At 44.1% G+C, this 26,156-nt stretch overlaps 1 protein-coding gene and 1 pseudogene across 1 annotated transcript in view; one reads left to right on the plus strand and one right to left on the minus strand.

Annotated features, from left to right (window-relative positions):
• Nucleotides 1-8,573, plus strand: part of LOC112071274 (retinoic acid receptor beta-like) — a 10,542-nt pseudogene extending 1,969 nt beyond the window's left edge.
• Nucleotides 8,574-8,604: 31 nt separating this feature from the next.
• Nucleotides 8,605-26,156, minus strand: part of LOC112071275 (DNA topoisomerase 2-beta) — a 34,204-nt gene continuing 16,652 nt past the window's right edge. Inside the window, exons 8-36 of the mRNA XM_070439330.1 lie at nucleotides 25,454-25,467; nucleotides 24,317-24,472; nucleotides 23,964-24,065; nucleotides 23,678-23,815; nucleotides 23,303-23,441; nucleotides 22,903-23,060; nucleotides 22,464-22,589; nucleotides 22,038-22,148; nucleotides 21,643-21,748; nucleotides 21,290-21,399; nucleotides 20,880-20,972; nucleotides 19,806-19,920; nucleotides 19,383-19,504; nucleotides 18,136-18,284; nucleotides 17,660-17,891; nucleotides 17,180-17,314; nucleotides 16,782-16,982; nucleotides 16,197-16,392; nucleotides 15,995-16,086; nucleotides 15,720-15,875; nucleotides 15,357-15,440; nucleotides 14,855-15,052; nucleotides 14,432-14,597; nucleotides 13,968-14,129; nucleotides 12,718-13,017; nucleotides 12,435-12,527; nucleotides 10,102-10,242; nucleotides 9,603-9,703; nucleotides 8,605-9,482 (exon numbers count right to left, since the gene is read on the minus strand). Coding sequence (XP_070295431.1) covers nucleotides 9,294-9,482; nucleotides 9,603-9,703; nucleotides 10,102-10,242; nucleotides 12,435-12,527; nucleotides 12,718-13,017; nucleotides 13,968-14,129; nucleotides 14,432-14,597; nucleotides 14,855-15,052; nucleotides 15,357-15,440; nucleotides 15,720-15,875; nucleotides 15,995-16,086; nucleotides 16,197-16,392; nucleotides 16,782-16,982; nucleotides 17,180-17,314; nucleotides 17,660-17,891; nucleotides 18,136-18,284; nucleotides 19,383-19,504; nucleotides 19,806-19,920; nucleotides 20,880-20,972; nucleotides 21,290-21,399; nucleotides 21,643-21,748; nucleotides 22,038-22,148; nucleotides 22,464-22,589; nucleotides 22,903-23,060; nucleotides 23,303-23,441; nucleotides 23,678-23,815; nucleotides 23,964-24,065; nucleotides 24,317-24,472; nucleotides 25,454-25,467 — 4,085 coding nt within the window. The 3' untranslated portion in view covers nucleotides 8,605-9,293. The remainder of the gene's footprint in view (nucleotides 9,483-9,602; nucleotides 9,704-10,101; nucleotides 10,243-12,434; nucleotides 12,528-12,717; nucleotides 13,018-13,967; nucleotides 14,130-14,431; nucleotides 14,598-14,854; nucleotides 15,053-15,356; nucleotides 15,441-15,719; nucleotides 15,876-15,994; nucleotides 16,087-16,196; nucleotides 16,393-16,781; nucleotides 16,983-17,179; nucleotides 17,315-17,659; nucleotides 17,892-18,135; nucleotides 18,285-19,382; nucleotides 19,505-19,805; nucleotides 19,921-20,879; nucleotides 20,973-21,289; nucleotides 21,400-21,642; nucleotides 21,749-22,037; nucleotides 22,149-22,463; nucleotides 22,590-22,902; nucleotides 23,061-23,302; nucleotides 23,442-23,677; nucleotides 23,816-23,963; nucleotides 24,066-24,316; nucleotides 24,473-25,453; nucleotides 25,468-26,156) is intronic.

Consider the following 26,156-nt stretch of genomic DNA (forward strand, 5'->3'; position numbering starts at 1 on the left):
GTTCTGTCTCCACGGGGCTATCCTCAGGTCAAGCTCCTTTCCTCTGCTCTCTGGTTCTCCACGGGGCTATCCTCAGTCAGCTTCCTTGCCTCTCTCTCTGTCTCCACGGGGCTATCCTCAGTCAGCTCCTTGCCTCTCTGTCTCCACGGGGCTATCCTCAGTCAGCTCCTTGCTCTCTCTCTGTCTCCACGGGGCTATCCTCAGTCAGCTCCTTGTCTCTCTCTCTGTCTCCACGGGGCTATCCTCAGTTCAGCTCCTTGCCTCTTCTGTCTCTGTCTCAACGGGGCTATCCTCAGTCAGCTCCTTGCTCTCTCTTCTGTCTCCACGGGGTATCCTCAGTCAGCTCCTCTCCTCTCTCTCTGTCTCCACGGGGGCTATCCTCAGTCAGCTCCTTGTCTCTCTCTCTGTCTCCACCGGGGCTATCCTCAGTCAGCTCCTTCTTCTCTCTCTCTCTGTTCTCCACGGGGCTATCCTCAGTCAGCTCCTTGTCCTCTTCTCTGTCTCCACGGGGCTATCCTCAGTCAGCTCCTTGTCTCTCTCTCTGTTCTCCACGGGGCTATCCTCAGTCAGCTCCTGTCTTCTCTCTCTGTCTCCACGGGGCTATCCTTCAGTCAGCTCCTTGTTCTCTCTCTCTGTCTCCACGGGGCTATCCTCAGTCAGCTCCTTGTGCTCTCTCTCGTCTCCACGGGGCTATCCTCAGTCAGCTCCTTGTCTCTCTCTCTGTCTCCACGGGGCTATCCTCAGTCAGCTCCTTGTCTCTCTCTCTGTCTCCACGGCTATCCTCAGTCAGCTCCTTGTCTCTCTCTCTGTCTCCACGGGGCTATCCTCAGTCAGCTCCTTCTCTCTCTCTCTCTTGTCTCCACGGGTTCTATCCTCAGTCAGCTCTTGTCTCTCTCTTCTCTCCACGGGGCTATCCTCAGTCAGCTCCTTCTCTCTCTCTCTGTCTCACGGGGCTATCCTCAGTCAGCTCCTTGTCTCTCTCTCTGTCTCCACGGGGCTATCCTCAGTCACTCCCTCTCTCTCTCTCTGTCTCCACGGGGCTATCCTTCAGTCAGCTCCCTTGTCTCTCTCTCTTGTCTCCACGGGGCTATCCTCAGTCAGCTCCTTGTCTCTCTCGCTGGTCTTCACGGGGCTATCCTCAGTCAGCTCCTTGCCTCTCTCTCTGTCTCCACCGGGGCTATCCTCAGTCAGCTCTTGCCTCTCTCTCTGTCTCCACGGGCTATTCCTCAGTCAGCTCCTTCTCTCTCCTCTGTCTCCACGGGGCTTTCCTCAGTCAGCTCCTTGCCTCTCTCTCTGTCTCCACGGGGCCTATCCTCAGTCAGCTCCTTGCCTCTCTCTCTGTCTACACAGGGCTATCCTCAGTCAGCTCCTCTGTTTCTCTCTCTGTCTTCACGGGGCTATCCTCAGTCAGCTCCTTGCCTCTTCTCTGTCTCCACGGGGCTATCCTCAGTCAGCTCCTTGCCTCTCTCTCTGTCTCCACGGGCTATCCTCAGTCAGCTCCTTCTCTCTCTCTGGTTTCCAAGGGCTATCCTCAGTCAGCTCCTTGCCTCTCTCTCTGTCTCCACGGGGCTATCCTCAGTCAGCTCCTTCTCTCTCTCTGTCTCCACGGGGCTATCCTCAGTCAGCTCCTTGCCTCTCTACTGTCTCCACGGGGCTATCCTCAGTCAGCTCCTTGCCTCTCTCTCTGTCTCCACGGCAGGCTATCCTCTAGTCAGTCCTTGCCTCTCTCTCGTCTCCACGGGTCTATCCTCAGTCAGCTCCTTACCTCTCTCTCTGTCTACACAGGGCTATCCTCAGTCAGCTCCTTGCCTCTCTCTCTCTCCTCTATCCTCAGATCAGCCCCCCCCCCCCGGTCAGCCTGACCTGAAAAGGTCCTTTCTCTCTCTCTACACTGGTAGCTCACAGCACAGCAGCAACAATAGTCTCACTGTTCAGTGCCCAGGGTTAGAATCATATATCACGGGGGTGGTATTTAATAAAAGTAGTATTAAACTATTTAATAGATTTAGTCAAGTAAATGTTCATGATGAATGTGATCATAATGTGACGTCTGTATATATGTTGTTCTGTCCAGAGACTGCAGTGTATTCTTAAATGGATAGATCCTACATATCAGTAGTGTATTGGGGTTTTCTGGTGGTCTAGATTAGTATGGCTGTATCACACTATCACTTCCTGGTGTGATGAGAGCTGCTGCCACACTGTCGGCTGTGTGAGCGAGATAACAGGACGTGCTACTATCCCTGTGCTCTTAGCACTGATTAGATGGGTGATTTGCAGTAATGCTAGATGTATTTGTTTGTTATGACTAAGTGGTATTTGTCAAATGTGACAAGTCACTGGGGTTGAAGAGGTGAGAAGTTCAAGTCCTGCTCTCACAGATACACACACACACACCTGGGTCAACGAGTGTGTGGGGAAGGAACAAACTGTGTGTGTGTGTGGTGTGTGTGTGTGTGTGTGTGTGTGTTGTGTTGTGTGTGGTGTTGTGTGTGTGTGTTGTGTGTGTGTGTGTGTGTGTGTGTGTGTGTGTGTGTGTGTGTGTGTGTGTGTGGTGTGTGTGTTGTGTGTGTGGTGTGTGTGTTCTAATGAAGAGACAAGCTGATCGAAGCTGTTCGAAGCACCACGGTTGAGTGATGCTAGGCACTATCACACAGCTATGGTGAATGGGTGTGTGTGTGTGTGTGTGTGTGTGTGTGTGTGTGTGTGTGTGTGTGTGTTGGACTGTTCCGTTCAGCCTGTTCCAGCACACAACACACCAGACAGTAGTTCTCCCTCAGCTGGGACAGGGCAGGCAGACATTAATTCAAACACACACACAGTGATCTCTGCATAAATACAGTCTGACACACGCTCCTCCCCTGCAGTGTATAACTGGTGTATTGGGGAAGGTTTCCATTCCAAGGTGTGAATCCCCAGAGCCTTGCCATATATTGCATGCTGTTGTATAATCCCCAGGGGAAGAACTAAGCACTCTGCTGTGTCTCTCAGTAATATGACTCTGTGACTGGCAGGCCTCAGGTCCTACAGCAGGAGCTGGTGCTTTCAACGCACTCACACACTGACCCCGAATGGACTGAAGTGGTACTGCAAGCTTTTCAAGTCATAATGTCAAAATAAAATGATACAAATGTCATATAGAACTCCTGACTTTAGAGAACTGTGCAATATTGAACAAAAAGAAGGAATTTGATTTATTTTTCGTACTCCATTTTTGACGCCCTTTTAATGTTCCATTTAATGTTCCATGGAACATAACCAAGTTTCTAGACATTTACAGCACAACTCCTTTTATGCCAAACTATATCAAAGTGCAAGCTCATGGGGCCTATGGCCTGGTAAAGTCCTGGCTACGTGTTGCCCTACTCTATGACTCTGCTGCGTGTCTTTCCAACTTTTTGGTCATACTTAGCCTATCTGTCTCTCTCTCAGACCGGCAGGATCTGGAGGAACCCTCTAAGGTCGACCAGCTCCAGGAGCCTCTACTGGAAGCTCTGAAGATCTATGTGAGGAAGAGGAGGCCCAGCAAGCCACACATGTTCCCCAAGGCCCTGATGAAGATCACTGACCTCCGCAGCATCAGCGCCAAAGGTACAGACAGAGACTCATATACTAATGCAACTGAGTAGAAATGAGCACACTATAGATTCAATAGCATTTCAGTAGGCAAACTTTGTACACAGATGCCCTATAAAATCGTTTTGCAATATGTTTGTTTTGCAATATGTCCTTTCCTCTCCCTCCAGGTGCGGAGCGGGTTATCTCGTTGAAGATGGAGATCCCTGGCTCCATGCCTCCTCTGATCCAGGAGATGCTGGAGAACTCAGAGGGACAAGACGGCCAGAGCAGCACCCAGGGCGAGGATGGCAGCAGCCCCAAGAAGGGCACCCCTAAGGGGGGTACGGGGGGTAAACCCTCCCCTGTGTCCCCTGACCCCTCAGATAGCGATGGGCCCACAGTGGCCCCTGAGGAGGAAGAGGACCCCTAGGTCCCCGTGGAACTCAAGGGCCTCTCAGACAGACAGACACTCTCTCTATCTGACATTCCTTTGCACAAAAAAAAAACGAAAAATAGGTTGACAGCCAGGCATGGTGGACCCCCTCTCCTCCTCCCCTCAGGCCTTCGGTCCCTTGGTGACCACCACCACCTTTGCTTGTTCTTATGTTTTCCTTTACATTTGTTTTTTCCTTCTCTCTCTTTATCTCCTCATCTCCCCTTAAAAAACGACAGCACTAAGGCCTAAAAGACCAGTTGTTGGTTTGTGTATAATTCTAAATTGATTGAGGTTGTGTCTCAGGACTAGGGTGTGATTGGTAGAGTTGGGTTTGACCCCGTCTGGCCACACCCACTTACCTGTACACAAAGGTCATAGGTCATCCTCCTCAGGTCTCCTGTGTAAATTCACCCCTGCATGACGGGCTTGCCGAGTTTAATGCGTGGTTTTGATCTCCCTCTCTCTCATATTGTTGAATACATTGTACATACCATTGTATGGTTAGAAATCTCTGTTTCTATGATGAATTTTGTGGTGCTTTTTTCATTGTCTTAAATATAGTTTGAGGCGAAACAGTACATACATGACAAGGTTTAAAGGGGGCCTAAAATATAAAGTCCTTTACAAAAACAGTTACATAGAATGTTCTTGCATATAGACAGTCTGGAAGACTAATACTTTATAATTGTTCCTATATTTAATGTTTGTTTTTTGGTCTTTTATGACTCTATGTTGATGTCTCGTTGAGTGTACATTGCATTCACCATAAAGCCAGTGCTAGAGGCTTCTCTCCCGTATCAGCGGCTGCATCTCTTCAGCTGTTTCCTCAAGGGGGGAAGCCAGACTGTAGAGGCCATAGATATACAATGACTAGATTGAATCTAGATGTTCAATTACTAGATTGGATCTGTCTACCGCAGATAACAGCTTGTAATGTAATGTACAGCTTTCTGAGGCTAAAAGGCTTCTGAGATTTTATCAGAAAATGACATTCCAAGAGACAAACCAAGCAGGGAAATCTCTCTGCTTAAAGATAAGGGTTGAGCAACACTCATTGACAAAGACTTTATTTAACCCAAACTTGCGCCACTGAGAAATTGAACTGTTGTTTTAAAATGAATTTGGTTATACAGTATATTTGAAGATCCCTCGCAATTCTCTTGAAAATTCTCCACCATCTGTGCAGAGAAATGCATTCTTATTATAGTAAAATCTCAATTGTTTCTCTGATGCAGTTTCAATCTAGTAAGTGTACATTTATGGCTAACGACAACTACAAGCATCTGGGCAACACAAATCGCACATTGGGTTCTGGGCCAGAGTTTCATAGGAGTCCTGTACCCCCAGAATCACTACCTACCCCTTATATACATACAGAAGTGTCTTGCTTTGGCAGTAAACCACGGGGACGTTGCAATCCTTAAAATACATATTCATGAGCTAACCACATGGCCGGGAAGATTGTACACTAGACTAATGTCTGGGATTCTAGACCCCACTACGCATTCCTAGTTCTAGTTCTACAGACAGAATGACTGACTGTTGCCTTGTTCCTCAGACGGTCTCGTGCAAAACCACAGTGATGCAAATGAGATTCTTTACACATGACCCTTAGCCCCTAAAACGTGCAGTAAGCTCGGGTAGTGTTCATTCGGGGTGTTCAGATAGAGATATATTATGTAGACATGCGCTTCTCTGTCATGTAGAATAGGGAATCGTGTCAGTTCTGTAACAAGACATTTCTATCTGTAATGTTACCTCCTGAATGCAGCACTGTTTTGTCCCACATCGGCCACTGCAACGGCCCTCCTGATCTTATGAATATATTCTTAGTAAAGCTGCTTTTCTTCAGCGCCTAAGGGATAGATTCAATCCGTAGCGCTGAAGATCTGCTGTATACTGGGATTCAAATTTAAAGGCAATGTTCCCGCGTTTGCACAGACTGCATTCACGTTAAACGCTGCATATGTCGGCTCAATTGGAAATTACCTTTAACTTTCAATTGCGGTGTATACCGCGGATCTTCACCTCTATGGCTTGAATCTAGCCGTAAATCACTGAGTAGAATTTGGACACTATTTAGAAAGTTAATAGCCTAGAATACACATTGAATATTGCTCAGTTTGTTCCTTTGTTGTGAAGTGAAACAGAGTGATATTCAGTGTGGAAGCCAGGCTAGGAAGTTAATACTACAGCTAGGAAGAACTAGGACCTCTTCAGTCCCTTAACACCTGTCCTAGCCTGGTAGCACTTGTGGTTGAAAGGATAAGGATTGATAATATTGTTTACTCAGATGTTGACTCGTTACTCAACTGTAGCACAAAGGCATTACTTCCCATAGCACTTATAAATCTTGAATTTTGAATATGTAGCCAATACAATGTTAAGGGTGATGGTAATATACAATATTCTTTCTCACTCTTACGGGTAATAATTTGGCATAAACTATGGGTGATTATTGAGTCATTCATCACAGAGGTATACTGATCAGAAGGTTCTTTATTCTGAATGGAGGCAAAAGTCATTGTTGAACCACAAGGGAATAGATGACCACTATAGTCAGTCAGCTAGAACCAAGGTCAGGGTCAATTCCAATTTAATTCTTCCAGTTTAGGAATGGACTGACTTGATATGGAATTGACCCCAACCCTGGCTAGAACCCTCCAGAAACATCTCACACACAACCATCTCCTCCATATCTGTCCCACACATACATATCTTAAGGGGAAAACAAAACTGTCTCAGTTTACCATGTTTGAATGTGAATATGTTGTCGAGGAGTTACATAGGAATGATATGCAGTGTTAAAGGAATACTTACTTTAAAGCAGCGTTTCGTCAAATTCATTGCATCTCATAGTATGTATGGAAAAAAGGAAATGCTCTCTTTCCCTCTCTCTGTAAGGGAGAGAAGGATGTAGGGGGAAACAATCCTGGTGGCTCATCACAAGAGCAGAGTGGGTGAATCTCAATAGTCTTCCCTACATTCCTATCCAACTTCTCAAAACACATTGAAGGAAAGGGTGCAGAACCTCAGACCTTCTCCGCCGATGTGTGTTGTTGAGGAGGTGAGGAATCAACAAAAGACTTTTTGAGTTTTACCCTGAGTGTCTTTGAAGCTGGAAAAGTTATTTCACAGCTGAAGAATGTCTACATCCAACTCCCTAAAGTGTCCACAGCGCTGCCTACAGGCAGGTGACACGGCAGGGAACTCGATCCATTCCACAATACTGAATTTACTATGTTGATTTCTGTTGAATGTCGTACCGATGTAACTGTTAATATTTACTACTACTATCTCACTGCAGACTCCATGTATTAGATGGTGTGTGTGTGTAGTGTGCATTGCGTTTCAATGAATGGCAGCGCTTAGCTACCTGACCTCTGAGCTTCATCTCATAGCCAGCCCCTCTTGGGTAGCAGCTGCTCACCTCCACACCATTTAGGACCAAGTGGTCTCAGAACCTGAGCATGGTTTGCAAAATTCCAGAAATGTTCCCAAAATGCCCTTTTTTTTAAGGAATCATGGTTGGAGGTTTTTCGGAATCTGGAGGTAATAAGCTACAGGAAATTCCAACGTGGAACACTATTTGCTTAGTTTTTTTACGGAATTTTGGAAACATTTCCGGAATTTTGAAACCCTAGTTGCCCCCAATGTCATCGATGATCAAACGACAAAGATGCTTTCCGCGCTTTAGTTGGAATGCCAAGCAGCTGTCACAATCAACCAATCAACTGACAGCAATTTGGTTAAGTCAATAACGGAATAAGATCAATACATGTGGATCGCGTTCAGGAAGGGGGCAATTTACTAAACATCACAGATAGAAATACACTGAATAGAGCTAGCATGATGATTCCACTCTTCAAATCAGTGGTGTATGTTCTACGCAACATATTTCTATCCGAATGTACCGCAATGCTGTGTGCCCTACTGAACGGGGCTCATGATCCAACTATTCCGTAGAAGCCAGAGAGAACATGATTGTGAACCTAAAAAAATGTCACCAACGAAAGCAGCTCTGTTGTTATGCCTGTTCAAAAAAGTGTCAATGTTCAAAAGTTTAACATTTACAGATAATGCCATTGGTATGAGAAAAATATCATTGTCATCATATATGCAGTGTTGTATAGTTATTATGAAGAGACATGATCAAATTATGGTTGAGGTTTCTTTGGCTTACTGGACTTGAGGGTGGGCGGGGCAGCAGGGAGGGGTTGTCATGGTGATAATACATTTACCCAGAACCTCCTGCTGGCCTGGTGGGAAGAGGGCAGGAAGTCCTTATAAGGAGGTTTACGGTGAGCTTCTATCTTGTTTTCATTCTCCATTTTCAATATTGTCTGTACATTAACAATGCTTTTTATGTTAATATACTGTTTAACTTTACCATGAAATGTCCTGGCAAAGTAATACAAATATATTTATTTTAAAATACATAATGCGTGGATGTATTATAACCTGAATATTTTGATTTACTGTAACCTCGAAGCCTTGAATACTGTGTGTGTGTATATATCATGTTCCTAAGGTTCTGCTCTGCAGGAAATAGAGTGAAGTTAATTAAGAAAATCACATTCAAAAGGACAGAAAACCCAACGGCCAGAGAATAATTTACATTTCATCGTTTACTTCCAAGTTCTTGTTCAAAAAGGTACATTGTCTCTTTGACTTTTTAACAGTTAAAATGTGCTGAAGCACCGCGTTCCTAACTTCTAAAAGCTGCTTAGGACAAATACAGAACATTTCCATGGTAATAATAAAAAACAAAATTGTATTGTATGTATAATAAAAAGTGTAAAACACCTACACAGTAGAAAGCATTAAACGTCACCATTAAAATAAAATTAAAGAGAGGGGGGGGGGATGTACAAAAGTCTGCAGCACGGGTATTTCCACGAACGTGTATCTGGTCCTGGTTGAATACTTCAAAACGAAATCCTTCCTTTCTACATTGAAATAATCACTGATCGGACATGACTGGATAGGTACACCACCACTGCTTCCACCTATCCCCCACCTCTCAGATGATTTCTTCTAGGAAGTGAAGAAGGAAGGATGCACGTTAAAATTACTCAAGCGGTGTGTAAATAGCTCTGTTCAAATTGTTTAAAAATCCATCCTTCCTGATTTCCTAGAGGTGGTCACAGAGCATAAGTGATTGGATAGGTGACAGCAAGGGTACCAACCTATTACTTTCCCCAGTCCAACCAATGAAGATCTGTGATTACTTCAAGGGAGGGAGGAAGCATTTAAATAGCACTGGAACAGAGCCTGTGTGTGGGAGGGATTCCACGGTCTAGTCGAACATGTCGTACTGATCATCGTCTGACCCTGACTCAGCAAAGTACTTTACTTCCTTCTTGGCCCTGCCTCTGCCCGGTCGTTCTCGGGACGCCACGCTGGATTGGCTGAAACGGTTGGAGTCCACATCATCATAATCATCTGACATGGGGGGCGGGGTCACGGCTACTTTCTTTGATGGCTTCTACACAGGGGGAAGACAAGAGATGACATTTAAGTATCTTGTTGTATGGTTACTACAGTCTTTGTTTTTTCAGTATCTTCCTATATCCTACATGATTCAATGACACACACTCTCTCTTACCCTGCTGGCAGGGGTTTTGGGTGATTTCCCAGGTGTCTTCTTGGGACTGAAATCATCCTCTTCAGATCCAGACTGCTTCCTCTTCCTCCCTCCGCTTTTACCTGCACAGGTCAGGAGAAACACACCCAGGTTACACTCAGCGCACACCCAGGTTACACTCAGCGCACACCCAGGTTACACTCCGAACAGATTATATGTTCAGAGAACAAGCTACAGTCCAGGGTTTTTCAACATTTTGGTCCTGAAGAGCTACTGGGTATGCAGGCTTTCATTCAATCCCTGCAGTAACACACCTGATTCAGACTGAAGAGGAATAGATGAATATTTTAAAACAGGCGTGCTACTGAAGAACTGGATTATAAACCTGCACAGCCAGAAGCTCTCCAGGATCGGAGTTGGAGACCCCTGTTAAAGTCAGTTTACACTGTCAATCTTTTATATTCATTGAGAATTGTACGGTGACTGATTCTCCACTGGTCATTGTGAGGTAAGCCTGTACCTTTGAGTGCTGGTGAAGGCTTCTTGGAGCCGGTATCGGAGTCAGAGTCCCAGACAGATGTGTCAAGCTTCTGTTTTGGTGGCGTTTTGGGTGCTGGTGTTTTCCTGGGTTTGGGAGCTGCATCCGACAGCTTCTTAGCTGCTGTGAGTAACAGAGTGAGCCAATCAATATCAGCAAGACACCATGACTACGTCTAAAAAGGCACCCTACTCCCTATATAGTGCACTACATTCAGCAGCATCAACATTATCAGTATCTTTTTAACCCCTCTTGGTAGTGAGATTTGCATTAGTGCTCCTTCTAGTGGCAGATGGAGTCATAGATCAACCTGTCCTCAGGGAAATTCGTAAGATCTGAGTCCCTCCATTTAGTATATAATATGTTACGTTAAGAATGTAATAGCGGCCATAAAATATCGTACGAATTGGAGGACGTAATGTATCATACATCTTGGAGGACTTACAGTATTGTGCTTCTTGTTGAGACCGGGCTGCTTCTTGTCCTAACGACAAAGGTTAGGAGAATTTCCGTAGAAGGTAATGAGAATTAGGTTATGGTTAGGAAAAGGGCTAGGGGAAGGGGTAGCTAAAATGCCACAGTTGTCCCCGACGTGACTCAAAAACACCACCTTTGGATTGCTAGACAGTCGCAGTATACACCCACCCATCCTCCCCGAACAACCTCCCCATCATTCTGTTTTAAGTAACCAGACCATTATTTAATATGAAATGTAACATTACATACAGTTGAAGTCGGAAGTTTACATACACTTAGGTTGGAGTCATTAAAACTTGTTTTTCAACCACTCCACACATTTCTTGTTAACAAACTATAGTTTTGGCAAGTCGGTTAGGACATCTACTTTGTGCATGACATGTATTTTTTCCAACAATTGTTTACAGACAGATTATTTCACTGTATCACAATTCCAGTGGGTCAGAAGTTTACATACACTAAGTTGACTGTGCCTTTAAACAGCTTGGAAAATTCCAGAAAAATATGTCATGGCTTTAGAAGCTTCTGATAGGCTAATTGACATCATTTGAGTCAATTGGAGGTGTACATGTGGATGTATATCAAGGCCTACCTTCAAACTCAATGCCGCTTTGCTTGACACCATGGGGAAATCAAAAGAAATCAGCCAAGACCTCAGAAAACTAATTCTAGACCTCCACAAGTCTGGTTCGTCCTTGGGAGCAATTTCCAAATGCCTGAAGGTACCACGTTCATCTGTACAAACAATAGTACGCAAGTATAAACACCATGGGACCATGCAGCTGTCATACCACTCAGGAAGGAGACGCGTTCTGTCTCCTAGAGATGAACGTACTTTGGTGTGAAAAGTGCAAATCAATCCCAGAACAACAGCAAAGGACCTTGTGAAGATGCTGGAGGAAACAGGTACAAAAGTATCTATATCCACAGTAAAACRAGTCCTATATCGACATAACCTGAAAGGCCGCTCAGCAAGGAAGAAGCCTGCTCCAAACTGCACCGCCATAAACAAGCCAGACTACGGTTTGCAACTGCACATGGGGACAAAATGTCCTCTGGTCTGATGAAACAAAAATAGAACTGTGCGGGTGCTTTGCTGCAGGAGGGACTGGTGCACTTTACAAAATAGATGGCATCATGAGGGGGGAAAATTAGGTGGATATATTGAAGCAACATCTCAAGACATCAGTCAGGAAGTTAAAGCTTGGTCGCAAATGTGTCTTCCAAATGGATAATGACCCCAAACATACTTCCAAAGTTGTGGCAAAATGGCTTAAGGACAACAAAGTCAAGGTATTGGAGTGGCCATCACAAAGCCCTGACCTCAATCCTATAGAACATTTGTGGGCAGAACTGAAAGCGTGTGCGAGCAAGGAGGCCTACAAACCTGACTCAGTTACACCAGCTCTGTCAGGAGGAATGGGCCAAAACTCACCCAACTTATTGTGGGAAGCTTGTGGAAGGCTACCCAAAATGTTTGACCCATGTTAAACAATTTAAAGGCAATGCTACCAAATACTAATTGAGTGTATGTAAACTTCTGACCCACTGCGAATGTGATGAAATAAATAAAATAGAAATAAATCACTCTATTATTCTGACATTTTTCATTCTTAAAATAAAGTGGTGATCCAAACTGACCTAAGACAGGGAATTTTTACTAGGATTAAATGTCAGGAACTGTGAAAAACTGAGTTTAAATGTATTTGGCCAAGGTGTATGTAAACTTCCGACTTCAACTGTACAGTATCATACTTAATGGAGGTAGACAAATACGCCTGTTTAATGTGGCCAGGCTGTAGATGGAGATTTTTATATTATATTGTTCTGTGTGTTACCTTTCTTAGCTGGGACAGGTTTGTCGAAGGCCGAGCTGCTGGAGTATGAGGAGAAGGCCTTGTCTTCCTCGTCACTGTCCAACTTCAGATCGTCTGGAAGAGAAGAGTAACAGACATTAACCCTCAGATGAACACAGACTAGGAGTTTATGTACAGACAAAGTCCTTTTTCATAGACAAACACACAAGACTGGCAATAACGACAAGATGGTAAACATCTTTAACCTTTTACTAAAGAAAGAACACGACAAGGCAAACATGCTGATCTTGTTGTGTGAACTCACCACTGTCATTGCTCTTTTCAGAGGAGAAGGCTGATTTGGAGGAAGAGAATATACTCTCTGGTTCCTTCTTTGCTGGTGAGATGGTGGTGGTTGCCTGTTTGGGCGGGGGGAAGATATCTTCATCATTCTCGTCATCGTCGCTGTGGTCGTTGTATCGGTCTTTAGTCTCGGAGGAGGCAGTGAAGTCGTCTTTGCAGGGCCGGACGGGCGAGGACGCAGCATCTTCATCATCCTCCTCCTCCTCTTCCTCTCCTCCATCCTCTTCCTCACTGAAATCAAAGGTGTACTTGGGCTTGACCGCTGAGGAACAGACAAAGTTCATTATAAGTGTGTGTTTTATTGCAGAAGAACCAACGCATTTCGGCTTTTGGCATTATTCAGGGGTTTTACAGAAATAAGAAGGAATGAGGCTTTTAAACATTCCAAAAATCACAAAAAAGATGCAAACAAAAACATGATGCCATTGGTTAAAACATTTGTAGAAAGATCAACCAATCGACCATGTGACCAGACCAGGAAAAACTCTGGGCCCAGTTAATCTCTCGTGGAAAGATCTACGTCAACATGACTGGTACCGTACAATCTGTCGGGAAGCAATGGGCCGAGCAGCAGTAGTTCCGGTGTTTGGGTTTTTCGCCACTGGTTATTTGGACATTTCACAATTTTGTAGGTTTAAGAATCTTTCAGATTTCAGAAGGGGACATTCAGCAAGTAACTTGCAAAGAGAGAGAGCGAGCTACTCGTCCCGGTTCCGCTCCTCGTTCTAGCATCTCTTCATCAAATCAAATTGTATTTGTCACATGCGCCGAAAACAACAGGTGTAGTAGACCTTATCGTGAAATGTTTACTTACAAGCCCTTAAGCATTTCACTGTAAGGTCTACTACACTTGTTGTATTTGGCGCATGTGACAAATAAAAATGTATCTCTTCTCTTAACATGTATTCACCCAGAACTTAATCGAGCAGCTGGAGAATTATGCAAGACTTTAGCTGGGTTAACCGAGATTAGGACCTAGTTAACGACTGTTAACTGATGTGGTCAAGAAAAATGCCTGTCCCTAGTCCTAACAGGTCAGTGTACATGAAAATGAAGAAAACACCCCAAAAACAGAGTGAAACAGGGAGCTACCGACTTGCCTAGTTAAATAAAATAAATAGAAATAAAACTGTCTGAACTTATCCACAAAAAAAAACACTTGTTCACGCTTTCCATTTAAATGGCGTGAACACAATCCAGGAAAGTGGTTACCTGAGGCCCGTTGTGACTTGGTGTCTCGGGGGATGACTACAGGTTCACTGTCCTCCAGGTCGCTCTCTGATTTGGACTCGTCCTCCGACCAGGGGTTACGCTTCTTCACCTTCTTACCAGATGATCCTTTGGGTGTGGGGGGTTTCCTGGCTCTGGGAGTACCTGGTATAGAGAAAAAGGCTTATTCATTCTGATTTTTAATCTTTCATTTAATAGCCATGAAGTCCCGAAACTGTGTCGATGTTTGAGAGTTCATGTGTGATTAAAATAAATGAATGAGTTCGGTGTAGTGGTAGCACTTCTGACTCCCATATACAAATTGCCCCAAGAGGGGGGGATAAAATCCTTGGGTCCACCAACTTCCTCACTGTGTATCCCTCTGTCTCCCCTCTCTCCTAATTCATGACTGAACCCATCTCACTAAGATGACAGACACATGAAAGGAGAATGGAACATCTGCTGACCTGGCTCCTTCTTCTCCCGTTTGACCCGGGGGGCCTTGGGCTTGGCTGGGGTTGGGGCTGGTGTATTAGAGGAGGAGTTGAGGGAGTTCTCCCCTGTTCCTCCATCTGATCCCAGTACTCCCATCTCATCATCAAACTCCAGCTTCATCACCAGATCCTCATCACCCTGAGAGGACAACACACACACAGTGATATGTCATGTCTACAGCCTGAAAACACACTGAGACCAGGGCAAACAATGGAGTTTTATTTTGTGATGGAGTTATACAGTTGAACTATCGTCATAAGGCATTGATAAGTGATATTCTTCAAGAATCAATAGGTATAAATTAAAACATTTAATTAGCGAAATTGTCATAAAATACCACAGACTGGGCCTTTAATAATGAGGCATAATCCATTTAAAAAAACGAAATGTGTTACCTTCTTCTTCTTGGTCATCTTCTTGGAGGCGTCAGTCTTCATGGCCTGTGTGATGGTGGGTACAACCCTGCGGCCGTATGGCGAGGGTAACGTTTCCTCCAGGTGGAGTTTCTTCACCTTGGGCTTGCCCACCTTGCCCTTCACCAGCTTGGTGCCTTTACCTGCACATATGTCTGCCTGCTCCTGGGCCTCGATTTTCTGTCGCACAGACGGGGAGAGAATACACCCGTCACCTTTTGTAAATCGTGTAAGTCACTTATATTGAGGTGACATCAATGTTGAGGGTTTACAATGAAAGGAGATAATAAAACCCAAACAAAATAAATTAGTTTTCTACAAATAGATCTGGCTTTAGTAAGGCCAGGAGAAAGAAACCCTGAAGGTAACCGACCTCCTCAACAAAAGCAGTCTCACACAAGCAGGTATAAATCACAGTGGTCTCTTCTTAAACAGTGACTCAGAGATGAGTGGCACCACTGCATGTAGAGCTAGTACCACTCACATCCAGTTCTTCAATGAAGACAGCCAGGTCTTCCTTCCACAGGTCCTCAGGAGACTTCCTCTGCAGCTCATTCAACTCTCCTTTCTGTTGAACAACACACACTCAGTTGATTAAAGATATGGTGCTAGCAACAATAAGGTTGTGGGTTCATTTCCCGCCAGGACCACATACACATACCAAAAAAGTACTGATATGCCTCAAGAACAGAACACACACAACCGTTAGAAGACCTTGCCTACTTGTGTAATGGTGTGTAATGTTGCTGCAAATTAATAGCCTTTTGGGGACGATAAAGATATTTTGAATTGAAGTCCTTGACAGTCGGGTGTCTACACGCTTCCTCTCGGAGTCAGCAGTTAGTACCTTGATGTCTCTCTGTCGGAGCAGCTCGTCCACCTTCTCCTTGGACAGGCACCACAGAGGCATGTTGAGGATGTAGTTGAAGTTTGGTCCCGACGACGACCCAGAGTCCACAGAGCTGTCACTGTTGTTACCATCACGATCGTCCTCCTCCAGAGCCTATAGAGAGAGACCAGGAAGACACATAGTCCCAATCAGAATACAGGGTATTGAAGCGTCAAGCGGTCTCAGCCAATCAGAGGGCTGAATGATGGACAGTGGCAGGATGCTAACAGTACCTTTTCCTGTGCCTTGGTCCATGCCGCCACCGGGTCCGACTCAAAGCCTTTCTGCACCAGCATCCTGATCAGTTCCCTCTTAGACTTGTTCTCTGTAGACAAACAGTAATATATCAGTATTCTATACCAAATTGCAAACTGAAATAAAGAATCCTTCTCTTTGAGAGAGAGAGAGAGAGAGACATGCAGGTAAAATTCTCACCGATTGTGATCTTTCCTTCGATCTTCTCCAGCACAAATCGTGCCTGATTGGACAGTTTGGAAGCCTCTGCCCCCAGGCTCCCCACTAGCCAATCCTTCCTCAGCTTGTAGTAGTGCAACCGCAGCTCAAAGAACTCCTTGAGAATGTCCTGGACCGAGTCATACCTCTTCAGACAGCCCATGTGGTCAAACAACACCTGAGGGGAGAAACTTCTTCAGACACCTCTCCTTTCCACAATAGAAACACTAAAACTGGTTAAAACCATGGAACACTTCAAAATGTTCTTCACTTTAAGATGAAAGATTCATTCCAAAGAATCCCATCATCCCAGACAGATGTGATTCCTATAAGAGGAGTCCTCTATATACACACAAAACAGCACTTCATCCAAAGAGGTGTGAGTCAATACAGGTATCAGTTCAACTCAAATACAGAGTAGGGACTCATATAGGGCACACCGTAGCAAAACCTTTTGCAACGGATAACGAAAATAAGCATTTATGATTGGACAAGCTCAGGTAGTTTCTCCCCGTTTCAGTCCATTTTCTTAGTGAATAGGACCCAGATTTGAGGAGGGGTACTAACCATGGAGTTGCAGGTGAGGCTGGACTGTAGCTTGAAGACTTTGTGTAGTCCAGCAGCCTCGGCCTGGGCCAGCTTCTCCTCTGACATGCGGACCACAAACTTGACGGTTTGGTCCGTGTGGTACTCCTTATAGTCATTAATCAGAGCTGGAGTCTTCTCTGTCCCCTGGAGCATGGGCTCTAGTACCGACTCCTTGTAGGCCTGGGGGGAGGGAGGCAGGGAGGGAGAGATAGAGAGAGAGGGGAGGAGGGAGAGAAAGTCCATTACAAAAACTAACAAACAATATCACAGCACAGAAACAACATGTCAATATATCCTTCATTCATTTATGAATTCAGTCAAAGCAACAAGATGACCAGAAGTGCTGGACAGGTGTGATGTATCCTGCAATAGTGTACCTGTGTCCAGGTGCGAACGGGCAGCTCAGTGATCTCAATGGTGTTCTTGTCCAGGACAGAGATCTCGCCACTGACCATGTACTGGTTCTGACCCAACTCATGGATCACTCCTTTAAAGTTCTTATAGCTGGGCAGCTGGGAGAGGAGAGAGGTAGGAATATTCAGTCAGCCGTTATTATGATACAGTACATGACCTACTCATTATAGGATTACATCTGATTATAACTGACCAACAGCAGACACAGAAAGTTGGTGGTTAATCCAATTCTACTCAAAAATGGGTTTTAGCTAAATGTTTTAATGTATAACGGTATCAATCTACACAAATATTATCTGAGTTGATATGTTTTTAGCAATAAAATCCTTACACCAAATGGACAACAGTGCTGCTTGTATGTCCAAGACACATTTCCCCTCTGGCACAATAAAGTTGATCTTATCTTATGCAATCAATTAAGTTTCAAACTTCCAAATGTTCACCATGGGCAGAGGGTCCTGCATGTTGAGCATGCGGTACAGGTTGTTGACTATCTCTCTGTGGTCGTAGTTGGGGATCTTGCAGGCCCAGCCCGTCCCGATGCCCTCGGCCCCGTTCACCAGCACCAGAGGGAGGATGGGGATGTACCACTCTGGCTCCACCTTCTGGTTGTCATCGAACAGGAACTTCAGCAGGCTGGAGTCCACCGCCGGGAACAACATCTTGGCCAGGGGACTGAGGAAGTCATATTACTTCATAATAAATACATGTTTTAAGCATTTTGAGTGTGTTTTATGAAAGGTGATGTATAAAGAAAGTTGACATTAAATGTATCATTAACCTTTTTTTTCCTCTTCTTTTGTTTTAATCAAACAGGTATTACTGCACTTCAGGATGGCCCATACAAATCATACAAGTAGTAGACTTATCAAATTGCTAGCACAATTATGTTTTGACCTTTGACCCTGGGAGGCTTTACCTGAGCATGGTGAAGATGTAACGGGGGCTGGCAGCGTCCTTGCCCCCGTTGATGCGGGTACCAAACTGACCCAGCGGCTGCAGAATGTTCACGTTGTTGCTGCCCACAAAGTTCTGGGCCAAGTTTACAATCGTCATCAACAGGGATTGCTGGATGATCACACACATACAGAGGCACACGTGTCAAAACAATGTTTTTGTATCCATTATCTGTAAACAGTATTGATTTAAAGTGGAAGATAGTTAAGTATATTTCCTATAGCTGTGTAAATATATTTCCTATAGCTGTGTAAGTATATTTCCTATAGCTGTGTAAGTATATTTCCTATAGCTGTGTAAGTATATTCCTATACTGTGTAAGTATAATTTCTATAGCTGTGTAAAGTTATATTCCTATAGCTGTGTAAGTATATTTCCTATAGGTGTAAGTATATTTCCTATAGCTGTGTAAGTATAATTCCTAATGCTGTGTAAGTATATTCCTATAGTGTGTAAGTATATTTCCTATAGCTGTGTAAAATATATTTCTATGGCTGTGTAAGTATATTTCCTATAGCTGTGTAAGTATATTTCCTATAGCTGTGTAAGTATAATTGCCCTATAGCTGTGTAAGTATATTTCCTATACCTGTGAAAGTTTTTCCTATAGCTGTGTAAGTATAATTCCTATAGCTGTGTAAGTATATTTCCTATAGCAGTGTAAGTATAATTTCCTATAGCTGTGTAAGTATAATTCCTATAGCTGTGTAAGTATAATTCCTATAGCTGTGTAAGTATATTTCTTATAGCTGTGTAAGTATAATTCCTATAGCTGTGTAAGTATATTTCTTATAGCTGTGTAAGTATAATTCCTATAGCTGTGTAAGTATATTTCTTAAGCTGTGTAAGTATATTTCTATAGCTGTTAAGTATATTTATAGCTGTGTAAGTATATTTCTTATAGCTGTGTAAGTATAATTCTATAGCTGTGTAAGTATAATTCCTATAGCTGTGTAAGTATATTTCCTATAGCTGTGTAAGTATAATTCCTATAGCTGTGTAAGTATATTTCCTATAGCTGTGTAAGTATATTTCCTATAGCTGTGTAGTATATTTTTGCTATAAGCAGTGTAAGTATAGTTTCTATAGCTGTTAGTATATTTCGTGAGTATATTCCTAATGCTGTGTAAGTATAATTCCTATAGCTGTGTAAGTATATTTCCTATAGCTGTGTAAGTATATTTCCTATAGCTGAGTAAGAGTGTAGAACCTCTCCATGATGGTAGGCGGACATCTCTGCCACTGAACCAGCCAGCTGAGCCACCTTCACCTCCCTCTTATCATTCCTCTTCATACAGGTGAAGAGTACCTTTCTCTGACCTGGCTTCAGACCTGCACACAAGATATCATCAAAAGGGGACCACCCCCCCCCCCAACAGGAGTGGGTGTTGCAACAAAACAGCTAATGGGGATTGAAATAAACAAATAATTCTACACGCCATCATCAAAAGGAGACCACATCATACACATAAACAGAGCATCCAGAGGACAGGGAAGAATTCTGTTAAAGACAAGTTTCCAGGCATTTCAGTTCCCTTAAACTTCAAAAGCCATTTGACAACAAACACAACAAAAGCTAGAAAGACAGAACATCCAGGGAGATAGCTAGTCTAGTGCATCGCTGCATACCTACCGTCCACTAAGGATGGGATGGATCTCTCGTTGTCAGAGTTGGAGAAGAGGATGAGTTCTTTGTTGATGAAGTCGTTGTAGGAGAGGTGTTTCGCCTGTGTGCCGTACAGGTATTGCTGAGTGGGGATGATAAAAGAGATTGAGGACTTGAAATCAGGGCTATGATGTTGTTATGGTCTATCAGTACCACATGGGAGAGCGGTGTCTACTTTGCATCAGCGACCGACAGCAACAGAGTCAATTACAAAACGGTGTTCCGTACAGGTATTGCTGTAGGATGAGAGAGAAATGAACAGCGCTGTGATGTTATCAACTTCAGACCTGGCTATGATGGGATTCCCATGGGGAAAGCAGCTGCTACTTTACATCAGTGATAAACAGTAAAGAGAGTCATTTTACTAAACGTCAACAACATAACTAGGCTGATTGGCGTGTTTTTGGGGAATATTTCCATTTCAATGCTTAGGATATGTGAGGAACACTGACAGCAGAACTCATCAGATGCTTGTGAATCAAAGGAGCCAGCTAGAAGACTCTAAACAAGCTGTGATACATCATGGTCCAAGTAACTCCCATGGTGGAGAGATGCCTGTTTGACAGACAGACAAACAGACAGATCTAAAACAGTCTACGTCCTCTTCCTTTCATCAAACTCCAATATCCAACAGTCTCTCACAGGGTGCATCTCAATAGTCTGTTGCTTCCTCTCCACGCCTCCTTTCCTTCATCTGCCCTGATGTGAATGATCTGGACAGTCTCTCACAGCGCAGATGGAACCTAGCACACTCGTGTGCTGAGAAACCACTCTAGAGACGTGAAGATTTACTCTATAGGAGGTATGCAAAACGTGTTATAGTGGCTGTATTTCAGCCTGCTTGAATGGTAAATGACACAGATACACATGAAAACATGAAATTACCCCGGGAATCGACAGAATATCCCTCAGAGATGCACAAATATGATATAACATTAAAAATGGGTGAATCTTTTCTTTAAGCAAGGTGGGCTAACAGTATTCTGGTATGCAGGAGACCCAGGTTTCAACCCAGTCGGTCACACAGTCAGCCCCACCCACCTCTGGCAGGCCGTGCATCCTCCTCTGTCTCCTGTCCTCCATGAAGTTGGTGAGCCACTCCTTCCTGTCGTCAGTCTTCTTCTTACTGAACGCCTAAAGACAGGCAGCAATGGACAGATCACTGTTAGTGTCATTCAAATGACATCACTGTCAGTCCCCCCCCCCATTTGACAAGGATTTCCCAAGCAGAGCATAGACAAATAAAGTACAAAACCATCTTGTGTAAGTTGATAGAAGGTTGGGTAATACATTTTGTACGACAGCAAAACTAGCTTGATGAATACATTCGTCTAGCCATTTTTCAGTTAACTTTCTAACTTTTCTATCTATTTTCTGTATATTTAATGAGAAACTATTGAAAGACCATGATAGGGAAAAGGGAGAGAGAGTGGTGTCCATGGTAAACCCACCAGTGTGATGGCAGCATCGTCCTCTGTCCCGGCGTATCTAAACATGATCCGGTGTTTCTCCATGTCTGCAAAGTACTCCTTGGCCTCCTTGCTTGTACTGGTACCCAAACCTGGAACACAAGCAATCAAACACTCAAACCCTTTTCACAGTACCGTGGCAACCCAAACTGTGCTGGCTGGCTCAGATATGTTTTCCCCACATTGTCCTTTCCAGCATGCTCCAGCAAATATGGTGGATGTATATTCAGGCCAGTACAGTAGAGCTTGGCTCGATTTGCCTCAGTAGTGTGAAACAGAATAGCTTCTAACAATAATGGTTAGTTTGGAGGAATATCCACATAGGATGAACAAACCTTTGTAGTACTTTATATGCCAGGTTTTAAAGTTGACTGTCTGTTTCTTCCATTCGTCAAACTCTGGAATGCTGTAGAAAGCATTCTCCTGTTTATTCTTGTTCACCTGCAGGAAAGAGTTAAAAGCAGCATTACAACCACGTTGTTTGTGTTTTATAACAGTTGAAAGTTAGTTGCCATAAGCTGAAATCAGAGGTCACGACTGTGTCATGTAGTCCTTGTCCTATGAGGGAGGTTTCAGCCGCTGTAGATTTGCAAACACTGAAGAGTTCAAGCCAAGTGGAAGTGGTAGGGAGAAAATTGGGTCTGGCTGTACCAATGTATGAGTCTTACTTTGACTATATAGAATGCGTGTAATAGCCCAGAACCCCTGGTATTACCTGCGTGAGTCTTACCTTAACGATGGGCGTGATGAACTCCTCCAGGAAGGTGTGTTTGAGCAGGGATGGCCAGTTGTGATGGAAGAAGTTGATGAGCAAACCCTTGATATGGGAGCCATCCTGATCCTGTCAGCAGATCATCAACACAAACACACACTATTAGTATGGATTGTTATGACCCAAGGGTGCATCCAAAATGATAGCCTATTCCATATGTAGTGCACTACTTTTGGTGCATTACACCATACTATATAGGGAATATCATGCCATTTCAGAGTAACCTTAGAGTGTAACTTCAACAAAACAAGGCTTTGAACATGCATACTGTATGAAAGATGCTTTACGCTCATAGTTATTACAATTATTGATTATGATGATAATTGCAAGACATGGGTCAATTGTAGACGTCGGGCGTTGGTGGGATTGATTAAGTGTTAGAACCTGATCGGTCATGATCATGATCTTGCCGTAGCGTAGGGATCTCAGAGACTCTGGGTCTTCGTAGCTCTTCTTGTACTGCAGACCCACGATCTTGATGATGTTGTTGATCTCTGCGTTCTCCATGATCTGGTGGGAAAGAGAAACATGGCCGTGTCAGTGTTTCCCCTACCTGACTAAGGCAGGATGGGCCACCTTGGCTCTGGTGGACTCAACCCAAAAGAGTTTGGCTTCAGCTGATCTTAATAAAACAATTATGTTGATCGGAACGGTCCTTGCGCCACTTTTGGCAAACGATCTACGTAAATCCCTTGAGTATTTATTTGTTTACAAGATTTATCATTTTGGTGTACGCTCAAGACATTAATCATCTCGATTGTAATCACTCATACACAATCCCAGCCCAATCTGACCACTCTTTAGACACTAACCTGACACTAACCTGTTTGTGTGTGGCCTCTCGTACGTTCAGAATTTTTCCTCGTAGTGGGAAGACACCATAGCGATCTCGCCCAATGACACCAAGGCCGGAGACGGCCAGGGACTTGGCCGAGTCTCCCTCAGTCAGGATCAGAGTGCATTCTGACGAGTGTTTACCACCTGGGGGTGAAGAAGGAGGTAAGACACGCAGTTCAGTGTGTGTTTAAACAATTTAGTGTTTCCCCTCATTGTTTATAAAAAGGGGTGGGCCCAACAACCTAGCTCTGTTCCCCCATCCTAATTTAAAGTCTTCAACTAGTTTCAATATAAATATTGGCAAAAGAGGCCCTCTTGGTGGATAAGTAGATTAGCAACATCGTAGGGCTTATGCACAGAGAGCAGTGTAGTTGTGGTTGTCTTACCGGCATCGTTGGCGTCGTCAAGCTTGGGGATGCCTTTAATCTTGCTGTACTTCACTGAAGAACACTTCTTGTTGAGTTGTGTCTGGGCCTTGAACTTCACCCAGTTCAGGATACTCTCCACAATGCCACAGTTGGTCGCCTGCAGACAAAATCAAGAATTGAATATGATATATCATTGTTTAATATTCCAGGTGAACCGAGAACACAAGGACCTGGAACTGATTTTACAGATCATATGATATCAACTCAATGTAAATAACTTGACTTTCTCTGTGAGGAAACAGTGTATGTGAAGAGTGAAGGCCCAACATCACACGAGGTAGTGATATTTCATTGTGGTAAAGAACAGCCATTTATGAAGAAGCATCTCCTTACTGCTCTGATGAACTTCTCAGACAGAGGACACTTAGAACCAAAGCTCTTGGTCTGGAGGGTCATGTTCTCCTTGGTCTGGGAGTCAAAGGTCGGGTTCTCGATCAACGCATTCACAAACACCCAGATGTGGTTCTTCACCTGAGTCAGACAAAAGTAAAGCACTAAGATTGTAGCTGAACGTTACATTAAGTTGCTCTTATCCCAGTTCACTAACAATGGAATTACTAGTAACACTATTGTAGTAACACGATAGTAATAACACATTAATAAGATGGTAATAACTAACCTGGAAGGGTTTGACTGAGACACCAGCTTTGTTCTTCTTCTTCACCACTTCTATCAGCTTGGCTACGATCTGGTCCACCACGTAATCAATGTGTCTGCCACCCTGAATGACACAAAACAAGCAGTGTAGTACATAAAACATGTCTGATGTGGTTGAAAGTGATTCAAGTCATACTACAACATGTGAATAGCATCAAAATGAACACGCATCCCAGTATATTTACACATGAAAAAACACACTTAATTTGTCCATTATTCCTAGATTGGTCAAGTCGTAGTTTTCCAAATCAAAGGGTATAGTTCTGGTAATATAACAGACTATTTTAACAACATAATTCCCTGAGGGGATGTTACCTTGGTGGTGGCGATACTGTTGACGAAGCTGATCTGTTGGAATCCCTTCTCACTCATGGTGAGACAGACCTCCAGCGCTCGTTTGACCGACTCGTTGACCACCTTCAGGGCCACGCCCACCTCGTCCAGCTTGTCCTTCACATACAGTCCACATAGCTGCGGACCCTGTCACCTGGGAGGAGAGGGAAAGGACAGGTGAGAAGAGCCTACACTGGGTTTGGATTGTGGCTACGGTTCTGGAAAAGTTATTAGCAAATGACACTGTATTGAAACAGGTGTAGCACGAGGTATCTACAAACAGACCTCCATCCTATGCTGCTACCGACAGCCACATACCCGGCCAGCTGTCTGGATCGCCACGACCCCAACCAACCTCTACTCACTGGACCCTTATTGATCACCGATTAAGCATGCCTCTCCTTAATGTAAATATGCCTTGTCCATTGCTGTTCTGGTTAATGTTTATTGGCTTATTTCACTGTAGAGATTCTAGCCCTGTTCACTATACCATATCCAACCTCTCAGTTCACCACCCACATATGCGACTGACATACCTGGTTCAATGATGTTTCTAGAGACAATATCTCTCTCATCATCACTCAATACCTAGGTCTACCTCCACTGTATTCACATCCTACCATACCTTTGTCTGTACATTATTCCTTTAAACTATTTTATCGCCCCAGAAACTCCTCTTACTCTCTGCTCTAGTAGCTCTAGGCGACCAATTCTCATAGCTTTTAGCGTACCTATCCTACTTCTCTCCTCTGTTCTCTGGTGATGTAGAGGTGAATCCAGGCCCTGCAGTACCTGGCTCCACTCCTATTCCCCAGGCCTCTCTTTTGATGACTTCTGTAACCGTAATAGCCTTGGCTTCATGCATGTTAACATTAGAAGCCTCCTCCCTAAGTTTGTTTTGTTCACTGCTTTAGCACACTCTGCCAACCGGATGTTTTAGCCGTGTCTGAATCCTGGCGTTAGAAAGACCACCAAAAACTCAGATATTTTCATCCCCAATTACAAGATTTTCAGACAAGCATAGAACGCCAAAGGGGGCGGTGTTGCAATCTACTGCAAAGACTGCCTGCAGAGTCTGTCTTACTATCCAGTCTGTTCCCAAACAATTTGAACTTCTACTTTTAAAAATCCACCTCTCTAAAAAAAGTCTCTCACCGTGCCGCCTTGCTATAGACACCCTCTGCCCCAGCTGTGCTCTGGAACACTATAGTGTGAACTGATTGCCCCCCCATTATCTTCAGAGTTCGTGCTGCTAGGCGACCTAAATTTGAAACATGCTCAAAACCCAGCCACCCTACAATCTAAGCTTGATGCCCTCAATCTCACACAAATTATCAATGAACCTACCAGGTACCACCCCAATTCCGTAAACTCGGTACCCTCATAGATATCATCCTAACAAAACTTGCCCTCCAAATACACCTCTGCTTTTCAACCAAAGATCTCAGCGATCACTGCCTCATTGCCTGTATCCGTAATGGGTCAGCGGTCAAACGACTCCACTCATCACTGTCAAACGCTCCCTGAAACACTTCAGCGAGCAGGCTTTCTAATCGACCTGGCCGGGTATCCTGGAAGGATATCGATCTCATCCCGTCAGTAGAGGATGCCTGGTCATTTTAAAAATGCCTTCCTCACCATCTTGAATAAGCATGCCCCATTCAAGAAATTTAGAACCAGGAACAGATATAGCCCTTGGTTCTCTCCTGACCTGACTGCCCTTAACCAACAAAAAAACATCCTATGGCGTTCTGCATTAGCATCGAACAGCCCCCGTGATATGCAACTTTTCAGGGAAGCCAGAACCAATATACACAGGCAG

This window comes from Salvelinus sp. IW2-2015, unplaced genomic scaffold (genome assembly GCF_002910315.2).
Source record: "Salvelinus sp. IW2-2015 unplaced genomic scaffold, ASM291031v2 Un_scaffold1567, whole genome shotgun sequence".
Lineage (NCBI taxonomy): Eukaryota > Metazoa > Chordata > Actinopteri > Salmoniformes > Salmonidae > Salvelinus > Salvelinus sp. IW2-2015.